The sequence below is a fragment of the Thunnus thynnus genome, chromosome 9, assembly GCF_963924715.1.
Source record: "Thunnus thynnus chromosome 9, fThuThy2.1, whole genome shotgun sequence".
NCBI classification, from domain to species: Eukaryota; Metazoa; Chordata; class Actinopteri; order Scombriformes; family Scombridae; genus Thunnus; species Thunnus thynnus.
This window is the reverse complement of record NC_089525.1, coordinates 22922847-22944556: the sequence shown is the minus strand read 5'-3', so window position 1 is coordinate 22944556 and position 21710 is coordinate 22922847. Positions and strand designations below refer to the sequence as shown.

At 40.6% G+C, this 21710-nt stretch overlaps 1 protein-coding gene across 3 annotated transcripts in view; it reads left to right on the top strand.

Annotated features, from left to right (window-relative positions):
* The window catches only part of wu:fb13g09 (ATP-binding cassette sub-family C member 5), a 36215-nt gene extending 17216 nt beyond the window's left edge, over window positions 1–18999 (top strand). For all 3 annotated transcript variants that reach the window (XM_067599745.1, XM_067599746.1, XM_067599744.1), the window contains 26 exons: window positions 449–596; window positions 1662–1895; window positions 2257–2430; window positions 3210–3357; window positions 4522–4670; window positions 4985–5092; window positions 5911–6270; window positions 6372–6443; window positions 6623–6747; window positions 6836–6908; window positions 7077–7280; window positions 7476–7601; window positions 8215–8326; window positions 8456–8640; window positions 9036–9182; window positions 10101–10230; window positions 10611–10764; window positions 13039–13167; window positions 13401–13587; window positions 14450–14539; window positions 14964–15156; window positions 15270–15429; window positions 15998–16076; window positions 16190–16303; window positions 16740–16904; window positions 17663–18999. In XM_067599745.1, the coding sequence (XP_067455846.1) occupies window positions 449–596; window positions 1662–1895; window positions 2257–2430; window positions 3210–3357; window positions 4522–4670; window positions 4985–5092; window positions 5911–6270; window positions 6372–6443; window positions 6623–6747; window positions 6836–6908; window positions 7077–7280; window positions 7476–7601; window positions 8215–8326; window positions 8456–8640; window positions 9036–9182; window positions 10101–10230; window positions 10611–10764; window positions 13039–13167; window positions 13401–13587; window positions 14450–14539; window positions 14964–15156; window positions 15270–15429; window positions 15998–16076; window positions 16190–16303; window positions 16740–16904; window positions 17663–17755 (3859 nt within the window). In that variant the 3' untranslated portion in view covers window positions 17756–18999. The remainder of the gene's footprint in view (window positions 1–448; window positions 597–1661; window positions 1896–2256; window positions 2431–3209; window positions 3358–4521; window positions 4671–4984; window positions 5093–5910; window positions 6271–6371; window positions 6444–6622; window positions 6748–6835; window positions 6909–7076; window positions 7281–7475; window positions 7602–8214; window positions 8327–8455; window positions 8641–9035; window positions 9183–10100; window positions 10231–10610; window positions 10765–13038; window positions 13168–13400; window positions 13588–14449; window positions 14540–14963; window positions 15157–15269; window positions 15430–15997; window positions 16077–16189; window positions 16304–16739; window positions 16905–17662) is intronic.
* Window positions 19000–21710: the final 2711 nt, after the last annotated feature.

The following is a 21710-nucleotide window of genomic DNA, read 5'->3' as shown; positions in this document are numbered from 1 at the left end:
TGTTTATATCCCCCATTGTGCTTTTGGGTGGTCTGATAAATTGGAAGTCAACTATACAGTTTTTAATCAACTTAATTTAAGGAAAAATGACAGCACATAAAATATTCTTTTTACTCATGATAATTCCGCTCTTCAAAAATGCCAACTTTCATATACAGTTAATTGGTACTATCGAGGTACTTTGCATAGCATTAATGTGCCAAAGAGTAGACAAATTAATTTGACTAATTGTCATCATTCAAGTAAATTAAGTTTAGTAATAATATAATGATCACAGAAAAAAGAAAACATTGTTCAGGCAAGGAGAGGACTTATATTGAAAGCCTTTATTTAATCAGGGATATTGGTTAAAACAAACAAACCAATTTCAATCACTCAGTGTCTTCTTCAGGGTGGAAATAATGAGCCGAAGTGTTCATGTTGTTTGTCTTTGTGCTCCTGTTTCTAGGCTTGAATCGTTGTGGCATGATGAGCTGAAAAGGCGAGGGCGAGAGGGGGCATCCCTGACAAGAGTCTTTTGGCGGTTCTGCCAAACCCGCATGCTGGTGGCCATCTTTTCGCTCCTCCTCACAATGGTGGCAGGCTTCGTTGGGCCCGTGAGTACTGTTCAAATCCTCCTTTTTCCTTTTATATTCCATTGATTCGACTAATATGCCTTTCAGCGTGGTTGCTGGCTTGGAGTCCCAAGTCCGGGCGTATTTTCTGAAAATCGCTTTATCCCATTTCACGCTGGTCTGAAAATTGAAATGAAAACATACTGGCAGATTACAAAGCGTTAGATAGTGAAACCCATATTAATACCATAGATTAGCTGGTTTGTACCCAGTCACGCTTTGGTCCAGAAATATGCGGTATTTTTTTTATCTCTCACATTTTTGGCTTGAGATATCTTCCCTAAAAGTGGCCTTAGATACGCATCAGGAAACAGAGAGATTCAAAGTGCAGATATTTGAAATCAATCAGAAATATTAAAGGATCACCTTTAACTGAGGAGTAATTATGTTTGGAGTTCCCAGTCTGTGATCTTATTGAGTCTGTACTATTGTTCTTTTTGCCATAAACTGTTAATTTTGATGTCATGTTATGTGTACACCACGTGCTTGCTACTGCCCGCAACTAATAGCATTAACTGGATTTCGTTCTTACACAATGCCGTATTTGTCTCAAATTCCTGTTTGATTTATTCAGTGCACTTGCTGACAGAGCAGTGTTGTATATCTATCAATTTCTGTTTTATTGTACACGTTTTACTTAAAACAAAATGTTAATCTTTTCATAGTCTCGGTCTGGCCTTTAAATTGACAGTTTGTCTATATAGCCCCTCTATCCAGTTTTTATGCTTATTTTACTCACATTATCTCTAATCTGTTCATTCAGAATATTTCTCTGTTTTCTCTTTCATCTTCCTCTTCTCATCTTTTTTTGTCGCCTTCATTTGCTCCCTGCCGCGCTTATCTCAATCTATGGTATTTCCTAAATTGTACCCTTTTTATCTCCTTGTTCTTTTTCTCCTCCTTCTCCTGTCCCACTTTATCTCCACCATGTTCCCGCTTTTTGTCTGTGTTCATTTCTGATAATAATTTTTGTTCTGGCACTATTTCATTTCTGTTTCCTCGACCTTCTTTTACACTCTGTCTCCTCTCTCTCTTCTTGTCCCCCAGGCTCTCCTGGTTCGAGCTCTGCTGGAATATACCCAGACCTCTGAAAGCTGCGTGCCGTATGGCCTGTCTCTAGTAGCAGGGATCTTCCTCTTGGAACTGATGCGCTCCTGGTCTCTGGCGCTCATGTGGGCCGTCAACTACCGCACTGCAGCACGCCTTCGTGGGGCAGCTCTTACTTTTGCCTTCCAGAAGATCCTCCGCCTGCGCAGCACTAAAGACATCAGCCCAGGCGAGGTCGGTGGTATAACCCTGGAGGGGTCTCATCTCCAAATTAACTAAATCATCCCTCGCTGCAGGGCACCACATGCAGATGATTGAGATGGATTTAATTTCTACTCTTACACCATTCCTGCTTAGATCTCTACAAATCCCAAACCCTGAGGGAGGGGAGGCTGTCTAAGATTAGTCATTACACAGCTTAAGAGGAATCATTGTACAACAAGTAAATGTGGGAATAAAGACGACTGTATTCGTAAAATTACTTTTATAGTCTTAATGGTGAGCTCTCAGTATGTATTGTTTGATAAGGTTTCAGCTTATGTTCATTGTAATTTTTTCTGTAATTTGTAATGTAAGCCACTGTGTCTATACTTAGTTGATCAACATGTGCTCCAGCGACGGCCAGCGGCTGTATGAAGCAGTGTCAGTGGGCTGCCTGCTTGCCGGAGGGCCCCTGGTGGGAATATTGGGTCTTTCCTACACCGCGTACTTCCTGGGTCCCACTGCCCTGCTGGGGTCAGCCATTTTCATCATCTTCTACCCTGCCATGGTAAGACTTCAGCTAGAACATTTGTAACAGTGAGAAAAAAAGGATGAAAAGATTGTTCAGTTCTAGTTTGGAGCTTTTATGTGAAGCTGCACAATACAGGATTGATTTGTACAGGCACATAAAGCAGAGCAGATGAATACTTTCACACATACGTACAAGCATGCAGGCACAAACGCAGACAACTGTCAGTGTTTTTAATACAGTGTAAATTGCTGTCAACAACACTTTGTAGTTTCATTTCAAGTGCTACCAAGTAATGATCAGACTCATTATAGCAGTGACAAGCAATTTAATTACAACTATTTCTAAAAGTTTTACCAAAAGTAATGATCAGACACTTTACAGCTGTGACAAGCAATTTCATTTTAGAAATGTCTAAATGTTTAACCAAAAGTTAATGACCAGAGACTTCATTGTCGACTCATTATTTTCTGAGCTAGAACTTTTTTGAATTTGGTTAGTAGAGGGCATTAGAGGTCATCGATTTAAAATCTTTAAGTTAATTCAGGCTGTTCGAGAACACAACCAACACTTTTTAAAACCATCCGAAGTCTTTTGGTCATCAATCTCCTGTCAACTTTGTAGCTGTTATTTTCAAATTACACCCAGTCTAAGCCGGAGCCTGACAGCCGGAGACCCTGGTATTGATGTGAAAGGCATTTATCACTCTGGTCCCCCAGACAGACCTGCAGCACAGTTAATGTGATTGTGTCTGCTTTCATTTCCTCTCCTGCCACTTATTTCTCTTGTCATCATTTCCTCTGTTCCTGTCTGGACAGATGCTTGCATCGAGGCTGACGGCGTATTTCCGCAAGAAGTGCGTGTCAGTGACTGACCGGCGTGTGAGGCTGATGAACGAGATCTTAGGCTGCATAAAGTTCATCAAGATGTATTGTTGGGAAGATGCCTTTGCGCAAAACATTCACAGTGAGTTGTTGTTGTGTTGCCAAATGTCTCCCAAGTGACATCATAATACACTACTCATTTCCTGTTTTTGGTCACAAGCTTGCAATTTTCTAGACATGCAAACATCATGCTGTTCGGGGGTGCTTTTATCAGGCTCTTTATTCACAGCTAAGTCACAATAAAGAGCCACCTCAGTTGAACGTCTGTCACTGTTGCAAATTAGTAGCTAAATGATCAGTTTATCACCTGAAATTAGACTTATCCTCTTAGTGAACTGGAAAGATAATCCTGACCCTAAATCCATTTTAATTAGCTTGCTCTGTTTAAGTCTTTCCCTGTGCCATCCTATAATATCAAGGCCAGTTTGAATCCCTTGGCTTCAAGGTTAATTTGCAAGGTGTTTGGAGCCTTATGATACCTTGAATGACTGTCAAGGCAGCTCTACTTATCCATGAATTAGTGATGGCCTTTTCTCATGAGATCCTTGCTGTAGATTGTAGATAAGGATCATTTTCCCCTTTTAATCATTAGCCTGGTGGGGCTTGTTTTCACTGCTGTCCTGTGATTACCTATTGTAATGATAATTAATTGGCATTCAACGTAATGGCCGACCAGTCTTAAGAGTTACCGTGTCATTCCCTTCAATTACTATTGTTATTAAATGGATGATCGCAGTGTTTTTGCTCAGGGCCTGTGAATTTTGCTTTGTAGTCCATGCAGACACACGTGTAGCATCCAAAGGGAATCCCACGGGGAATAACATGTACCAGAAGGAAGGAGTTCTCATATTTCACACACACAGTGCTGCTAGGCCTAAATTAAAGATGCACAAGCTTTTTGTTTCTGTGTTTGTACCCAGTGAACCGGGTGAACAAAGCAGCTAGCGTGTGCATTTGGGAGATACAAACATGGAAGAGTGGGGGGCAGGATTTGGGCATTAGATTTGGATGGTTGTCAAGGTTCAGCAGGTTTTGAAGCCCCTTTCATGCCATGTATGGGTACGGAGCCCTTGTCCTCCCTCTTGTATCTATTTCTGTCCACTCTCTGTGTATTGGTTAGTGACTCTTAGAGTGTTGTAGATTGAATGTTCACTTGAGAACACTTTGGGAGTCACTCAACCCTTACTTTTCTCTCTTTCTTACTTTTTTATCAGCTCTCTCTCTCTCTTTGTTATCTCCTCAACAGAGGTGAGGTCAGAAGAGAGGAGGACACTGGAGCGAGCTGGGGTCATCCAGAGCTTCACAGTGGGTGTGGCTCCCATCGTCGTGGTGATAGCGAGTGTATGCACATTCACTCTGCACATGGCTGTAGGCTATGACCTTACTGCGGCTGAGGTATTTTTACACAAGGACCTAAATGCATATATGTATCTGTATCTGGATTCAGATTGGTGTAATGTTCTGCTAACTAACAAATCCCAATAAAATAATATTTCTTGTGTTTCTTTACATTAACCAAATGGATAGGCTTTCAATTTGTAACTTGTTTCAGAGCTGATGTCACAAGAATTTGTTGTGCATCTCAGGAAGCCTTTATGCTGTACTGGTTGCATATAGGACCAGAGAGAACTGCCAGTTACTTTTACAGGTATTGCCCAAGGAAAAAAATCCTATAATAACTTTCTCCATTTATACTCACTCTGCCTCAGGCTTTCACCGTGGTTGCAGTTTTCAACTCCATGACCTTTGCCTTAAAAGTCACACCGTTGGCTGTGAGGTCACTGTCAGAGGGCGCTGTGGCAGTTAAAAGATTCCAGGTGAGAAACCTGTCAGCCACCTCTGTCGCTTTTACCCAACACGTTGCCTGGGGTCGATTTCAAGTCTGTGTACACACACAACAGAATATCACAATCCCAATGTTAAAGCATAGACAGAATATTACTATCAAAATGTATATACATACAGTACCAGTCAAACGTTTGGACACCGTTCTCATTCAAGCAAATGGGAAGGTGCGTCCAAACTTTTGACTGGTACTGTATCACTTGTCAAACAGTGCAAACACTCTATAAAGGTCACCAGACTAAAACAGACTGATAGAATAGGCCTTTTCTGGCTGTCCAGACCAAGCCAATCAAAAGGTACTCCTGTTGATGCTAAAAACACACCCACCTACATCGCATACTGACATTTTCGACATATTTTATTCCAAACACATGGTAAATGTCACATGTTAGTGAGAGATGTTTGCACTGAGCCAACTAGGGTTAAGTAAGCAAACGTTCCTGCCAAGGATGCACCAAAAGGCTCGAGACATTCTGTGGGTTTTTTTACCCCTATGCAGAGCATAAAAAAGTAATGATATACTAAGAGAAGAGGTTGGACTGTATCTTATGATATTGTCACTGCTATGGTGTGGCCATTAGCATGAGGCTAAGTAATGCAGTCATCACACCAGAGCCACAACCTCAAGTCACAAGTCACAAAGGCAGAAACTTTTGAGGTTTTTTTAATATATTCCCAGCTGTTGTTTTGCGAACGCAGATTTTTTTAGGAAATTTTGGTTGTTTGGTCATCACAATGCGTGGTCGGAGTTAAATGTTGCAAAAGTAACCCGTTGTGTCTGTCTCCACAGAGGCTCTTCATGATGGATGACAGAGAGGTTGTTTTGATCAAAACGGAGGATCCTAGCAATGCAGTAGAATTTCATGATGCCACACTGGCATGGGAAAGGGCACGACCTCCGACCGCAAAAGTCAACTCACCTCCCAAAAAGCAGTTTAAGAGAGGAGGGATGAAGCGTGTGCTGCGCAGGGAGAAGCTTAGCCTTTACATTTCCACAGAGGACGGCAAAGGAAACAAGGAAGGTCCCAATGCACAAAGTCTCCTCACAAATATGGAGCAGGACAGTCCACAAAGCACCATCTCCTCCACTCAAAGCATACGACCTCCACTGCACAAGACCCTGCACCGCATTGACCTACGTATTAAGAGGGTACAAACAAATTAATTGAATTAAGGATATTTTTATTTAAGGAGTTAAACAAACCATTTGCTCCAGAGTGTTTGCAATGCCACTGTTTTTTCTCTTCCTAGGGTGCACTGGTTGGGATTTGTGGAGGTGTTGGTAGTGGAAAGAGCTCTCTTCTGTCTGCTCTGCTGGGACAGGTGACTGAATGTTGGACTAGATTGCTCAGTTTAAGTTTCCTCCTCAAAAACAGCTACAAGGATAGCTTTAGCCTTCCTGAAGTTTTTATTCACACACGTCATAAAGCGACGTGAAGCAATTTGAAAAGGAATGTTCCTCGCGTTTTCTCTGCTTCCAACCTTCTGTTTTTGTGTCACAGATGACCCGTTTAGAGGGCAGAGTAGCTGCCAGCGGTGGTTTTGCTTTTGTGTCCCAGCAAGCCTGGATCCTCAATGACTCACTGAAGGAGAACATTCTGTTTGGGAACGAGTACGACCAAGACAAGTAAGCTTAACTCTAATGATGTTATTAAGAACAGAAGCCATGATGGTTAAGATTTGTCCCTAATTTTACGTCTCTGTATCCTTGTCAGATATAATGCTGTTCTGGAGGCTTGCTGTCTGCTCCCAGATCTTGCAGAGCTGCCATATGGAGATATGACAGAGGTATCTGTAGAAATGTATATCTTTTCACAACATGTCCACAAAGTCTGTACTCTTAGAGCTGCATGATTTCTGAAATGACCTATGCAGCAGTTTAAGTTTGAAATTCAGCGCAACCACAGTAAGAGATGTGGAGGTTTTTTTAGCATATTTCTTACTATCTCTTTCTAGATTGGGGAGAGAGGTGCCAACCTGAGTGGGGGACAGCGTCAGAGACTGAGCATGGCTCGTGCACTGTACAGCGAGCGGCCCATACTTCTCCTGGATGACCCTCTGAGTGCTGTTGACGCTTGTGTGGGTTCCCATGTCTTTAATAAAGCTATACGGGGAGCCGCCAAAGGCAAGACTGTGCTCTTTGTAACCCACCAGCTGCAGGTGAGGGAAAATATTCCATACATTTTGTCCCCTTTAGTCTGTTTTGCTCTTCTAATGACTGGGAAGTAGTAGTTCTGAGAGCAACATTGCTTATCTGATAACCCTTTACGTTTACAGCTGCAAATGTCTATGCACTGTCTGCAACATTAAATCTGAGCTATTTTGCCTCTGTGCTTTTCTCGTTTTATTTTTCAGTATCTGTCAGAGTGTGATGACATTATTCTGATGAAGGACGGGCAGATTGCAGAGCACGGCACCCATGCTCAGCTAATGGGTAAAGAGCGCGACTATGCCACCTTATTCAACAGCATGCAACAGGAGGTAAGGCCAGGGGCACTTAAGGCACCAGGCCAGTTCTTTTGAATAAAGCATCTTTGCCCCCACTACACAATAACATTGCACAGTACATTACAAGCTGAATAATTCATAAGTCCAGAAAGGCAGGCCCAAAGCTGGGAAATGTTAAAGCCCCCCTGCACTCAAAAGTGTTTTTTCTTCTTCCTTCAGTTGGATGTTTGAGCTTCACTGTGCAAAATGATGTATTTGCAGAGTTTGACACATAAAGGATGTTTTCACATTCATCTGCTGAAAGTGGGAAGTTCCTTTGTGCTCATTGAAAATCTAAATTAGGATTTTAACCACATGATTTAACTTTTTTGTGGAAAAACATATCAGGCACAAATTATTAGTCAAAGTAGAGTATTTATATACATCTTAAAACATGTCTGGAGGGGATCTTAAATGCATACAAAGCCTTTCATTATTTATGCATGCATTGATTTACTGGTGAGCTGCTAAAGACCCTGTCACAGATATCTCCGTTTAAATGACTCGCAGGATGTTTTTGTTACAGCTGCTGTGATTTGTGGCGGTGGCATGTTTGAGGATATTTTCAAAACTCACTGTCTTCCCCTCTTGTTTTTCTGTCTCTTAGAATCTGGTGAAAGAGAATTTAAAAAACAAACAACAGAAGGCAGATGCAGAAAAGGCTGACAGTGCTGTTCAGGTTATCAAGGTCGCACCCAGGGTGGACAGCAAAAAAGGAGGTGAGAGACCCAGCCAGCTTTCATACTCCACATGTTGAATTAATGCTGACTGCTCGTTTGCCTGAGAATGGCTTACAAGTAACTTTATTGTTCTTTCCTTCTTGCTTTTTTGGTGCATCTTTTATTTAGAACAACTGATGAAAGCTGAAGAGAAGGGTTCTGGTGCTGTAGCCTGGTCTGTGTATGGAGCTTACATCAAAGCAGCAGGAGGTCCGCTAGTCTTCATCATCAACATTTTCTTCTTCCTCTCCACCACAGGCTGCATAGCCTTCTGTAACTGGTGGCTGAGCCACTGGATCAGGCAGGGCAGCGGGGTGAGTTTGGAGAGGATCCTGCTTCACGATAAAAGACACCTCTCTTTAGTGTTTATTTGGCTCCCAAAAGAAAAATAACTACTATGCTTCAATGAGTTCTGGCAGCCGACTGAGCATTAATCTGAATGTGCATGATTAAAAAAGTAACAGCACCACGGTAAACTTAATTAAAAACAAGCACGAACAGTGAAGAAACAGATGTGCAGCAAAGCAGACGGTGCCATTGAGAAATGTGCTTGGAATAATAAACATCATTGAACTGACTGATTTTCATGTACTTTTTGTATGCCAAAGTGTGCTGTGCTCAATTTCATTAGAGGCAAAATTCACTACATGGGAAAAAAATTAGATTTTTTTTCTCAGTCTTTGTAATTTGTTGCTCCATCTGCCCTCAGAACACATCATCAATCTTGGTGAACGAAACGATGGCGAGCAACAGCATGAGGCTCAACCCTCACATTCAGTACTATTCAACTGTTTACGTCCTCTCCATGGGAGCTGCTTTATTTCTGAAGACAATCAGAGGGCTGGTGTTTGTAAAGGTAAGCCATCCCCTCAGAGACGTCCCTCTTTGGACATGCTCTGTCCACTTAACCACTGATGAACCTTAAAGTGATAGCGGCATTTGAAAGGAATATAAAAAGTTGATACATTGGTGTTGCACAGTTAAGCAATGCTCCCCACTGATTGTCTTTATTGTCATTTGTTCATGCTCTCTTCCCATGTTATTAGCGTATTATTATTATTATTAGCTTCAGAACAGCTGTGTGTGTTTGCGTGTGTGTGTGTGTGTGTTTTTGTGCGTGCGTGTGTGTGTGTGTGTGTGTGTTTGCCTGGGAAACAAAGAGGCAGACAGAAGCACTGTGTGTGCACTTGTGTGCGTGCATGTCAGCACCCCTTCGGGTGTGTGTCCTCTTTTTCAAGCTAACCCATCCTGACACTGCATTGCAGAGGTTAGGTCCCCATGTTAATGTGTGCCACTTGAAATTGCTAATTTTTCAAAGATGGCTAATCTTTTTTTACTCTTAGCTGTGATGAGATCTTTGGGAGTGTTGAATATTCCATTAATAGAATTAATTTGTTCTCTGCTGCCACATGTAATTTCTGTCCAATTGGTGAAATGTCTCTTGCGCATTAGGTCATGACCTTTATGTCAGCCTCCCAGAAACTCATTATAAATGAAGATTTGACAGCTTGCCTTGTGCGAAAAAATAAATACCAACTGTGCACATGCTAAGCATATGGTGAAGTAGCGCTTGTAATACTGCAAGCGACATACAGTACAAGTGCCACTGCATTTATTCATTGTGTGTATTTATTTTGTCTGAGCACATCGATAGATGATTTCCATCCAACTGTGTGTTTATCCAAGCTAAGATTTTTTCCATATGTTTCTTTAAGTTGTTTATTTACATGTGCCAGGTCTCATGTTCAAACACGGCTGTTGTTTGTGTTGACAGTGCACGGTGAAGGCTGCCTCCGTGCTCCACGACAAGCTGTTCCGCCGACTCCTCCTCAGCCCCATGCACTTCTTTGATACAACACCTCTGGGTCGTATCCTGACCCGCTTCTCCAGAGACATGGATGAGGGTGAGGCTTGATTTGTCTTGACGGTGAATTTCTCCCCCCCAAGAGAGCACTCAGTCAGTGAAGTCACCCTGGTTGACAAGGTGTAGTGCCAAGACACAGTGTGATTTGACATGAAGCATTTTCCCTAGTGAGTGGCTCTCTGTTATCCACTTCACTAGTGTCTTTGCTTGACATGTTGATTTGTGGCTTGCATCTTTTTGGGCGGTTGGTTTTGTTTCAGAGAATAATATATTTGGAGACTCTATTGTGCTCTAATTTTGTGAAAATAACACTAAAAGACACTAAGAGAGTGACAAAGAAAAAGTTTTCTTCACATATAGATATAAATAGATCCAACACCACACAGTGTGTCTTATATAGTTAATGTCTTCTCCCCACAGTGGATGTGCGTCTCACCATGCAAGCTGAAATGCTGCTGCAGAACCTGACTCTGGTGCTGTTCTGCCTGGGGATGGTGGGCATCATCTTTCCCTGGTTCCTGGTCTCCATCCTGCCCCTCGTAGTCTTCCTTTGCATTGTCAACCGTGTGTCCAGGTCAGACTCTCATCACTTCTGTTGATATCATGTCTATCAGCATTGAGTCTGAGATTCAAGCAGACTCCTTACAAGCAATCTGAGCAGAGTTAACAGAAAAAAACATCAACACAGAACTTAAAGATGCTAAAAACCTCTGTAGAGCTGCAAAGTTGTGATTTTTGCACAATAAGTTACCAATTTCACATTAGAGGAGTCACCTGATTATATGATAATATAAACATATTGAAAAAAACTCATTTCATTTTCAAAAGTAGGATGTTTTTAATATTGAGTCATTCATGTTTAAATACATTTTAAGTAATATAACAAGTACTTTCTGTATTGTATAAATGGGCATTGGTATTTAGTATGATGAATTAGCTAACACATGATATTCTAATTGGTAACTTTCATTCGTGAGTGACTTCAAATTGTACCAAGATAAAAGTGAGGGTAAGTACCAGTGAGAGAAGCGCTGTGATAATCTTTATCTGCAAGTGTGTAGACTGTTATCGGACATTGATTTAATTTTTCACAGCTTCTGTTCTGTGGTAAATGTGCCTTGGATGATCTGATGACTCTGCTTTAGTCATTATTTACGGTTTTGCAGAAATTGTGCAATAAAGGTGAATCCACCGAGGGGAACAACAGCTAGCTGGTATCATGGGAAATAACCACAGTATCTTGTTATTTCCTCTATCAGAGAGATCAAGAAGAGCACATGACTGTGTGTTATTGTTGTGCTGGAAGGTACAAAAAGGAGATACATTAATAGTACTAATATTATTTTACATATAAGAATGTGTATGTAATATATACATTTCATTTATAGCATTCCAACATAAAAGTAATGGCAGATATATGATAACATATATGGCGATTTTGATTTTAGAATGTTATTTGTCTATCAAAGCTGAATTTTTGGAGGAAACATTGACTTAATTTGAATTGCTTTAGATCACCCTCCTGTGGATATGTATAAGTTGATATCTTGTCCCCACATAAACTGGAATTCTTGATTTCTTTAATCAGATCTGATACCAGTTTGCCTCTTGAGGGATCAGCTTAATTACAAAATATTTCATTAATGTTTTAAAAGACAGTCGATTTGTATGTAATGCCAGTGGAATTACTGATAAACTTTGATTTGAATGTTAAGTGCACTAAAATCAAAGGACATGATCCGCAAAGATTACAAAAAGGTAGTGATCACCCTTGGCAATACTGTTTCAAAGGATGAAATACTGTATCTTACATAGTCACGATGTCCCAGGATATGTATGGATGTTACATCAAACTGGATCTCCCATTGAAATTACCCGCTTCTAAAGCAGCCTTTATTGAATTCTGAAATGAAACTGCCCAGGGCATAAACATGTTTGTCTGGATCACAGCCCCGAAGCGAGGAAGTGTCATGTTCTTTCCCTCTCTCTTCTCTGCTTTTATGAGAAAACCAAAATGATTCATGGGAGACTTGTAATTCACATGCACCATCCATTCTATCTTGGCGTCTAAAAGTAGAAAGACGCCCCACCTTTGTCAATAAACCCTCTCTCGCTCACACTACCCCGTGGACAGCGAGTCTGTTGTCTCTCCGGCTGCCAAGTATACGGCCGTCTGTGTGCGATGATGCTCATAATGTTACAGGCATGCATCAGATAGTGGCAAACGACCGGTGCTCTGTCAGGAGAACGGGTGCTGCGCCGTGGACCGTGTCCCTCTCTGTCCGCTGTGACATCATTACCTGCCTGCCACACAACTGCATCATTAGAGCTGATGCATTTTCCATTCCCTCATCTCTCAGTCATGTTTGAGTATCTCCATGTAATGTGTGTGCTTCTTCTAAGATCTTCTCTTTTGTAAATACTGTGGCTCAGTTTAGGAGTGAAGTGTTTTTCGTCATTATTTCCCAATTGAGTGTAATTTATTGTGAAGACTCCTCACATGCGGAACAGTCAAAATACCCAGCTCCCAACTGCACATAATAACATACCATTGTCATTCAAATGAGGCAACCCTGAGTGTCTTTCCAATTCACTTAATAAGGATTTTCACAGCATTTTAGGATTAGCAATCAAAATAAACTTAGTTGTAATTCATTTCTGGAGTTAGCCTGTATCTGCCTGTAAATAAGAATGTATACTTTAAGATGCTATAGCATTCAATTATCTATCAAAATATGAATCGATGTACCAATTTGTGAAAAATACCCATTTAATCATCTTCAATCATATGTTTTACAGAAATTATGAATTCCTTAAATGTAAAACATCCTTTTCCACCTTTTTTTAGGGTTTTGATCCGTGAGCTGAAGCGCCTGGAAAACGTCAGCCAATCACCATTCACCTCTCACATCACCAGCAGTCTTCAGGGACTCTCCACCATCCACGCCTACGGAAGAGGGCGCGACTTCCTCCAAAGGTGAGTGTAATGGCGTCTGTCAGAGAGGAGCCGCGTACCTCCTGTGTCTCCAGGTTCCCCGTGGAGATCATTAAAGTTTCATTTTTATTTTATCTCTCCTTGTAGATTTTCAGTTTAGGTTAGTGAAGAAGCACATATACCAAACCTCATACCAGGAGATTTCCCCTAAGTGAGCATGTGCAGAGTTCTGCTTGGTTTTGCACAAGCTGAAGTGTGTTTATCTCTCTTTTCAGATATCAGGAATTGCTGGACACCAACCAGGCCTCCAACTACCTCTTCAGCTGCGCTATGCGTTGGCTGGCTGTCCGCCTGGACCTCATCAGCATCTCTCTTATCACTGCTGTAGCACTTCTCATTGTCTTCATGCACAAACAGATACCTCCAGCCTATGCGGGCCTGGCCATATCGTACGCAGTGCAGGTTCGTAAACAAACACATTACACACAAACAAACAAAAATGTGGCACAGTGAAGCCTACTCTGTTCTTAACAGCCACCATAAAAGTGCCTTTAAAGTGCTTTAGAGTGGACTTTTACTTAAATATATTCAGGGGTTAAGGTCCTCAGGCACCATGTCTGATTTCAGGCATAGAGCAGTTTTAAATTCATATGATACTTAATTCAATACATTGTACACATTTCTTCCTGGACAGCTTTTCAGGCTCACAAATCTCTTCTTGCTTTAATCCCTGCATTTTGCATCTATTTAATGGATTTGCTCATTTGACAGCAGTTTAAGACCGGTCGCACTGTGAAGCTCTCATGTCTTTTTGGCCAACTGTTTGCATGTAAATTTGAGCGAAAAAAATTGTCCCTACTTATTACATCCTCTCTGGATCAATAAAAGTTAAAGAGCTAGCGTGTCATACATGGTTCAACCCCATTTATTCTCCTATTTGAAGTAGGACACGTCAAACGGCTGCATACATACAAGGGTAAAAACAGAAAAGAGATTCTGTGTTGAAGGAACGTTTGTGTCATCGTTAAGCTGTCTGATGTTCTTTTTTCTTCTTCTTTTTTTAATGCTCAGTGGTTTAGTGCATGTCAAAATCGACAGAGTCATGTCAGCCATGGCAGAGGAATATGAATCTAAATCGATTGGCTGGATTATGAATGAGCCGTATCAGCACATCTGTTTATTAGGCCGTTCATCTTAAAATGTTTTACTGCTCATTCGTTGAAGGGAAGCAGCACACATAAATAGCAAGTGTTTCACAGTAATTGGTGTGACAGTGTTAATCATTAACCTTCCACCTCTCTCTATACTTTTCTGTCACCTGCAGCTGACTGGCTTGTTTCAGTTCACGGTGAGACTGCTCACAGAAACCGAGGCTCGGTTTACATCAGTAGAGAGGATCAATCATTATATAAAGGTAAGAGCATTGATTAGCACTGTGAGGAAGGTGGATTATGTGGCACTGAGGTATATTGTACATGGTTATGTACACTGGGACACTGGACATTATCTAGAAATCAAACCACACTGCCCAGTGTAACAGAATAGTTGAATTCAGGGCATTTGCTTGTCCAGACGTGTGTTTTTGATGTGTATATGTGATTGTATATGTGTGATAAACACAGCAGGAAGCAGATAGAAACCCAGTGTGAGGTCTTTACACAGTCCAGAGCACATGACAGGGCTTGTTTCACACAACAGCCATCATTTTTCTTTTTCCGTCTCAAGTGTCAAGAAAAGCTCACAGAGAGAGAATCACTACAAATCAGCTGGGGGGGGGCTTGAACCTCCACAGAGATTCAGAGATTAATACCTGATACCATCGCTGTTCCTTATCTCAGTCTCTAGAGAGTGAAGCACCGCGACAAAGTCTCGAGGCAGCCGCTCCTGCCCCCTCCTGGCCTCAGCAAGGAAAGATCACCTTCCAAGATGTTGAGATGCGTTATCGTGATGATCTGCCGCTGGTGCTTAAGAATCTGTCCTTCACCATCCTGCCTGAAGAGACCATCGGCATTGTGGGCCGCACAGGATCAGGTATGAGTGACCCTTTATGTTCCCCAGCCAGCAGCAATTTCAGCCTTTTTTTTTTTAACATTTCTTCCTCAACTTGTACACACACTTGTTCATGCAGTATATTTTGTTTACAGGAAAGTCCTCCCTGGGTGTAGCTCTGTTCAGACTTGTCGAGCTGATTGGAGGCTCTATTATCATTGACGGAATCAATATTGCCCAGATTGGACTGGATGACCTGCGGAGCAAGCTAGCCATCATTCCTCAAGAGCCTGTACTCTTCATTGGCACTGTCAGGTAATCCAATGATAATTATTTGTATTAACAAGAATGGTAATTTGTGCATTGCTTTATGCTTTCAAAATGTACATTGCCTTTAGTCAATTTGCATATTTTAAGCTAAAATTAACAGCATATAGTATACATCTCTGTCAATAATCCATTTTATTACTGTCCTCCACCATTTTCTTGATATTGTCTGTCTGAATATTTTTTGGGCATATACTATTTATTGTGTTTGGGGCCAGCAGTAATCTGGGCTGTGCCTATCAGTGTAAATCATAAGCCACACCATTGGGAAATCATAACAGAAACAAAAATGGTGCTAAGCAGTCAGAAATGAAAGAACAGATAAGCTAAATTCGAAAGGCAATACAGATTCAAAAACAAAACATCAGCACCGTTTTTATAAAAACTTCCATTTGGTTGCTTTATTGATCCCGTTTACCTCAGCCTCAGGTGAGAGTTGCTCTTGGTCAGCTGAGGGGTGAGAGTGCAGTATCAGCAATACACTGTATGTCTTGTCTTAATGTGAAGTTGTCATAATATTGAATCCAATTTAAAATGACGAATTATTCCCCTATAGGACCAATTTAGACCCATGGGACCAATACTCTGATTCCCAGATATGGGAAGCTCTTGAGAAGACACATATTAAAGAGATGGTAAGTGATAAAATGGTTAAACAGTGTCAAATTATGCTAAATTACACATACTTGAATAGAAAATGCCTGTAACAATTGTTCTCTTCCCTCTGTGTATCTTTGACCCTCCTCAGGTCAGCCAGCTGCCTCACTCCCTCCACTCGGAGGTAACAGAGAACGGGGAGAACTTCTCAGTGGGAGAGCGACAGCTACTCTGTGTGGCCAGAGCTCTGCTGCGAAACAGCAAGGTGCTGATTGTATAATTCTGCTATTTCACATTTACATGTGTAACATTGTTTGGGATGGGTGATGACAGCAATTCAAGTAAGAGGTTCTCCTCATTTTTATAATGGGAAAACAGAACCCCTGTGTGCTCTCCCTGCATGAGATAACACTGCCCCCTAGTGGCTAGCATCATAACTGCAGCTCATTAGCCTTTTTATAAAAGCATGAACAAGGCATCAGCAGCATCATATATGGTGTTTTTCCTGGTTTGTTGTGTTAATAGTGTTTTATGTTACATGTTAACCAGTAAAAAAATCTTGTACAGTTATACAATAAGCATAGGCACCATGAGTTCAAAACCATTTCTTTGTTAATTCTTAATAATATCTTCATCCTCCTCTTTATTGTCTTGTCTTCTTTATCTGATATTTTTTCTGTAACATTTGCTTTTTCTCCCAGATTCTCATATTGGACGAGGCAACGGCAGCCACCGACACTGAGACAGATCGTCTGATCCAAGAGACCATTCGCTGTGAATTTGGCAGCTGCACCACCCTCATCATCGCCCATCGTCTCAACACTGTGATGAACTGCAGCAGGGTCATGGTCCTGGACAACGGCCAGGTTTGTATTAATGCAACATGACTGGTGCTGCAGGATCCGGCCTCTGGTTGAAACTCATTACCAAGTTGAAACACACCTGATTTATTGCGTGAATTGGTCCCTTTGAGCTGATGGATTGAATAAGACAGCGCACACTTTACTTTGGTGGTCTTGTGTGTCACCCTTTAACTCTGTTAATAGAGTTCACCTGGCTTTTTAAGGATTTATCATTGTGGAGACTGTAGAGGGGTGAATGAAACGTGATGAATGCATGAGGATAGATGAGCTCCATGGTGTTGTCCTTAATTTGCAGCACAGTGAGGGAGACGACCCTCCAACTGGGCGACCATGATCAAGCGACCACTTGCAGGCCAGCCCAGGACTTTTGTTATATATCCTCTTTGTCTCTCTTTATTATTAATTGTGTGTAGCTGTACTATAAGCTATCCAAAAAAGGAGAAATTGCAAAAAAGCTTTTGAGCCACGTCAACAACAGCTGAGTGTTAAGTACCTATTAGTAATCAATTAGCTACAGAAGTTACAGAAACTTGTATCATTCACTAAAGCATAAAGGGGCTTTCTAAGGACAATATTTTCCAGACATTAAAATTCTTTTCATATGCTGCCTGCGGGAAATAACTAAGGTTGCAATATTCTTAGAGGAAATATGTCTGATTTTTTCTTCTTTCTCCCTACACAAGTTCATAGAATGAGTAAGTTGATTCTCTGGCTTTGTATATTAGTTCTGATCATTGTTTTTATCCTTTTCTTTCTCATAGATTTTGGAGTTTGACAGTCCCGTTGCTTTGCTGGCAGATGAAAACTCAAGATTCAGAGCCATGATAGAAGCATCAGAAAACCAAAGCAGATAAAAGATGATGGAGCTGAACGTTTGGATGCAAGCTGTGACACCACAAAGTATTCAGTGAAATACCTGAAATGCACAAAAATACAATTAACCCAATCCTGCCATGGTGTGAAAGTGATGTGTTAAGAAATACAGAGACTCTTTGCGATAGCTGCTCTGTGTAACAATGTCTGCTTATTTCCAAACCAAAGACCCCAGGGACAACATTTCTGATGGATACGTCAAATCTTACTATGCAAAGAAAGACATCATAGCCTCCTGCTCTTTGCCACCCTGTTGCAAAAGCTATTTCCTGGAGGCCAAATAATTAACTGCAAGTGAAACAGAGCAATGACTCTGTCAATAGCACTTTATATTTCATGTGGACACATGGAAGCACATGTGAGGCCCCTTTTTTCATCTGTCTCCGGGACAGCTTATCAGTAAAACTCAGACTTAGTTTTAGTCATTTTATATTTGTAACCAAAACCTCACTGTGCAGGAATTTACTGTTAAGGAAAGAATGTTGTAGATCAGATTAACAATCAACATTTATATATCATGATAGGTTAGAAAATTTATCAGTTAGTAATTATTATTCAACACATTAATCTAAATCTTAAAAAAAATACATGGTGACCATTCCATTGAGGCACTGTCTAAAAACGTTTCACTGTTTGTTTGTTTTTTTTTATGTTTGATGCATCTAGTTCAATGTTATTGTGCAGTCATTTCAGTAAATTATTGCAGATGCAATATGTGCCTAGAGCTGTCCATATTTCAGGTTATATAATGGAATTAGCCATGTAAGCATGCTGTTATAGATGGCATGCATGTACTGTGTTTTTTTAAAAATGAGCTAATGTTTCCTCTAAATCCAAATGCTGGAGTTTAAAATCTACACATTTTACACTGACAGTATTGTTTTTACCAGCAAGGTAGCAGTAGTGTTGAAGAAAAGTACGTTACACAGTTGCAATTGCAGATGTCAACCACGGTACAGTATGTTATTAGCAACAAAGCTGAAATTGATCGTCAAGATGTGTCTTCAAATGTTGTGTTTTCAGTAAAAACTGAGGATTGTAAACTTCTGCCTTATAATCAAGTATGTGCTGAAAAAACATGAAGAGTGCAATATGTTTCTATTGCATTGATACATTTTCAAGATTGCCTTTGTACACTTGAGATTGTAATGTTGCAATATATTTTTTGTAAGTGGTTGATTTTTGTTATGAAGGATCTTTTTCAATAAAAGTATTTGTATACTTATTTGTACTTTTTTTTATTGGTCTATCTGATAATGTAATGGACACATTTATAAGAAGCTTAAATATTCCACTAGACAATTGTCAGATTGTCATCAACTTGTCAGAACAGCTTAGCGCAGGAATAGAGTTAACACCTTTTACATAACACACACATAGGGTTAAAAGGGTCAAGTGACATAATGTGTGTTCACCTCAAAGTGTTTTTGAAGTGTTTAAAGGTCCGAGTCAGAGCGAGGATCTGCTCACATACGCTGTAAAACAGCAAATAAAGAAATCCACTTGTTTAAGAAAGATCAAACTGAAGCACTAAAATGTTGTGACCTGCCCCTCTGGTAGCTTGTTCCTGGACATCATTGAATACCATTTTTTGGGTTTCTGCACTAAACTAGCCCGTCAGCAATGCACTTAACTTGCTCCACACACAAACACACACCTGTTAAACAGCTAACAATGTGCTGCTATCAGGCCATTATGTGCACTGTGAGGAAACCAGTCAGCTCTTAGCAAATGTCATAAATTCCTTAACGAGGCAAGAAAATACTTGGAAGTCTTCAAGCCGAACAGGCGCGAAAGGAACTATTTATTTGTTCTTATATTTACAAAACACAACACAAAAATGACACTGTATGTCCAGTCTAACGCAAAGATGTATGTGTGTGTGAGTCGAAGACAGATAAACAACTTTGTACACAAACAACTGGACTTGCTCGATACCCTACTCTCATCATCCATTGATTAGTAATTGCATATCAATAACTGAAAGCCTTTGTAATTCTTGTCCATGTTTCATTTCTTTGCAACATGAGTTAACCTTATCTTGTAAACCCACAGTTTCCTGCCCTCTATACTGTTATCTGTCACTCAAATGTATCACTCTGTCAGTCTTCCTTGACTGAATCTGAATAGTAAATATTTGTTTTAACATTACATTAAGAAGACCACTGAACTGCCACTGTTGGATGTTTTAACACCTAAGATTAAGAAACTGCAAATTAATATGTGTCTGTCGTTCATTCTTTACTCCTACTGTACATTATGGTGAAATACCTGCTCATAAATAACCAGCTAGGGGGGCCCCTAGGGCAAAAATGAGCAGCTGGGCCTCTCTGTAAACCCACTGTTAGTCCCACTCTCGATGGAGCAGTTTTTCCCTGCTTTCCCTGCTTCCCTGTTTCCTGGTCCCAGTTTGCTGTGTGGTATTTTGACTCAACACATTAATTTAGAAATATACAAAATATGAGCTCAAAACTGTAGAAGAATAAAACTAAACGTTGACACAGGGACCTTTTTCAAGAGGTCCTCAAAATTAGGTAATAAAGTAGGACACACCTCAAGGCCATTATCATGTCAGTTGATTTTGTTCTTTGGTGGCATGTATTTCAAAACAATTTTAAATTCAATTTTGCACAAACCTATTGATAGGCCTTCAGGCTCTGTGGAGTTCAGGGGCAACTAATTGTTAATCCAGCCTTGTCCATAACTGTGCACATTCAGAATCCATGCATCAGCCTTGAATGTTTCAGACTTGCACAACAATCTGTCCTTTGTTCTATGGTCTCTGTTGTATATCAACCCGTGTTAACCTGTGAATGAGACATTTGAGTTTGTGAATGTGAAGTAAAGATTTGTAGCTGAAGAAAAACGTTACACATACACAAAGATGCACACACTCAGCAAGGCCAAGGCCACACTTGTAACTTCAGTGTATGCATGGGTAACCTCAGCGTCACACACGGAGTGGGAACTCTCAGTTTCACACAGTTTTCTGCTTTGAATCTGTAGCCAGATGTTCACAGATGTTCTTTTTTCTCTTTGTGTAACCTCAGTATTTACATAATTTGTGTACAAATTCTACTCGGACATTCTCATATAGGACTGCAACTAATGATTATTTTCATTATTGACTAATCTGTTGATTATTTTCTCAATTAATCAATTAGTCATTTGGTCTACAAAATTATGAAAAATGTTGATCACTGTTTGCCAAAGCACAAGATGCAAACTCAAATGTCTTGTTTTGTCCCGCCCAACAGTCAACAACCCAAAGATATTCGGGGGGGGGGGGGGGGGTATTCAGATTGTTGCAATCTGCAACCTCTTTCTTTCTTTCAACCTTTATTTAAGATTCTCAGAGAAATCGTTGAGAGTGACCCTGATTTACAATGATGCTGAGATTACATCATGGAAAATACAACAATACAAATCAACAAACAAAATCAGTTAAAACAGTTACAGGCGGGTAGTGGGTGGTAATTAAGAACATTCCTCAGATGTCCAAGAGGCATGAGAGTATTCAGTTTTACTTCACGTTGCAAGATATTCCATGAGTCTGCTGCACTAAAACACTAAAAGCAGTCCGTCCAAGATCAGTCCTGGCACCAGGTACATGAAGAACCAGCCAGTCACTGGAACGGCCAGGGTTCCTCAGCTGCTGGAGGCCACTTAATCTTACACACTCCTCCTATCTAAAACTAATATGAAGCATCAGCCGTCCAAATGAGTCAAATCAAGTAGATATCTTTCAATGTTACAGTCTTTTTCATACCAAAGTCTCTTTTTGTTTCTATACTTCTCTGCAGCTCAAAGGAAAACACTATAGGAGGAGACACAAAATGGAAATTTGATGATAAAAAAGACTGTAAATGTGGCAGATATCCACTTGATGTGACTAACTCAGACTGCTGAATCCTCATATAAGCTTCAGATAAACCT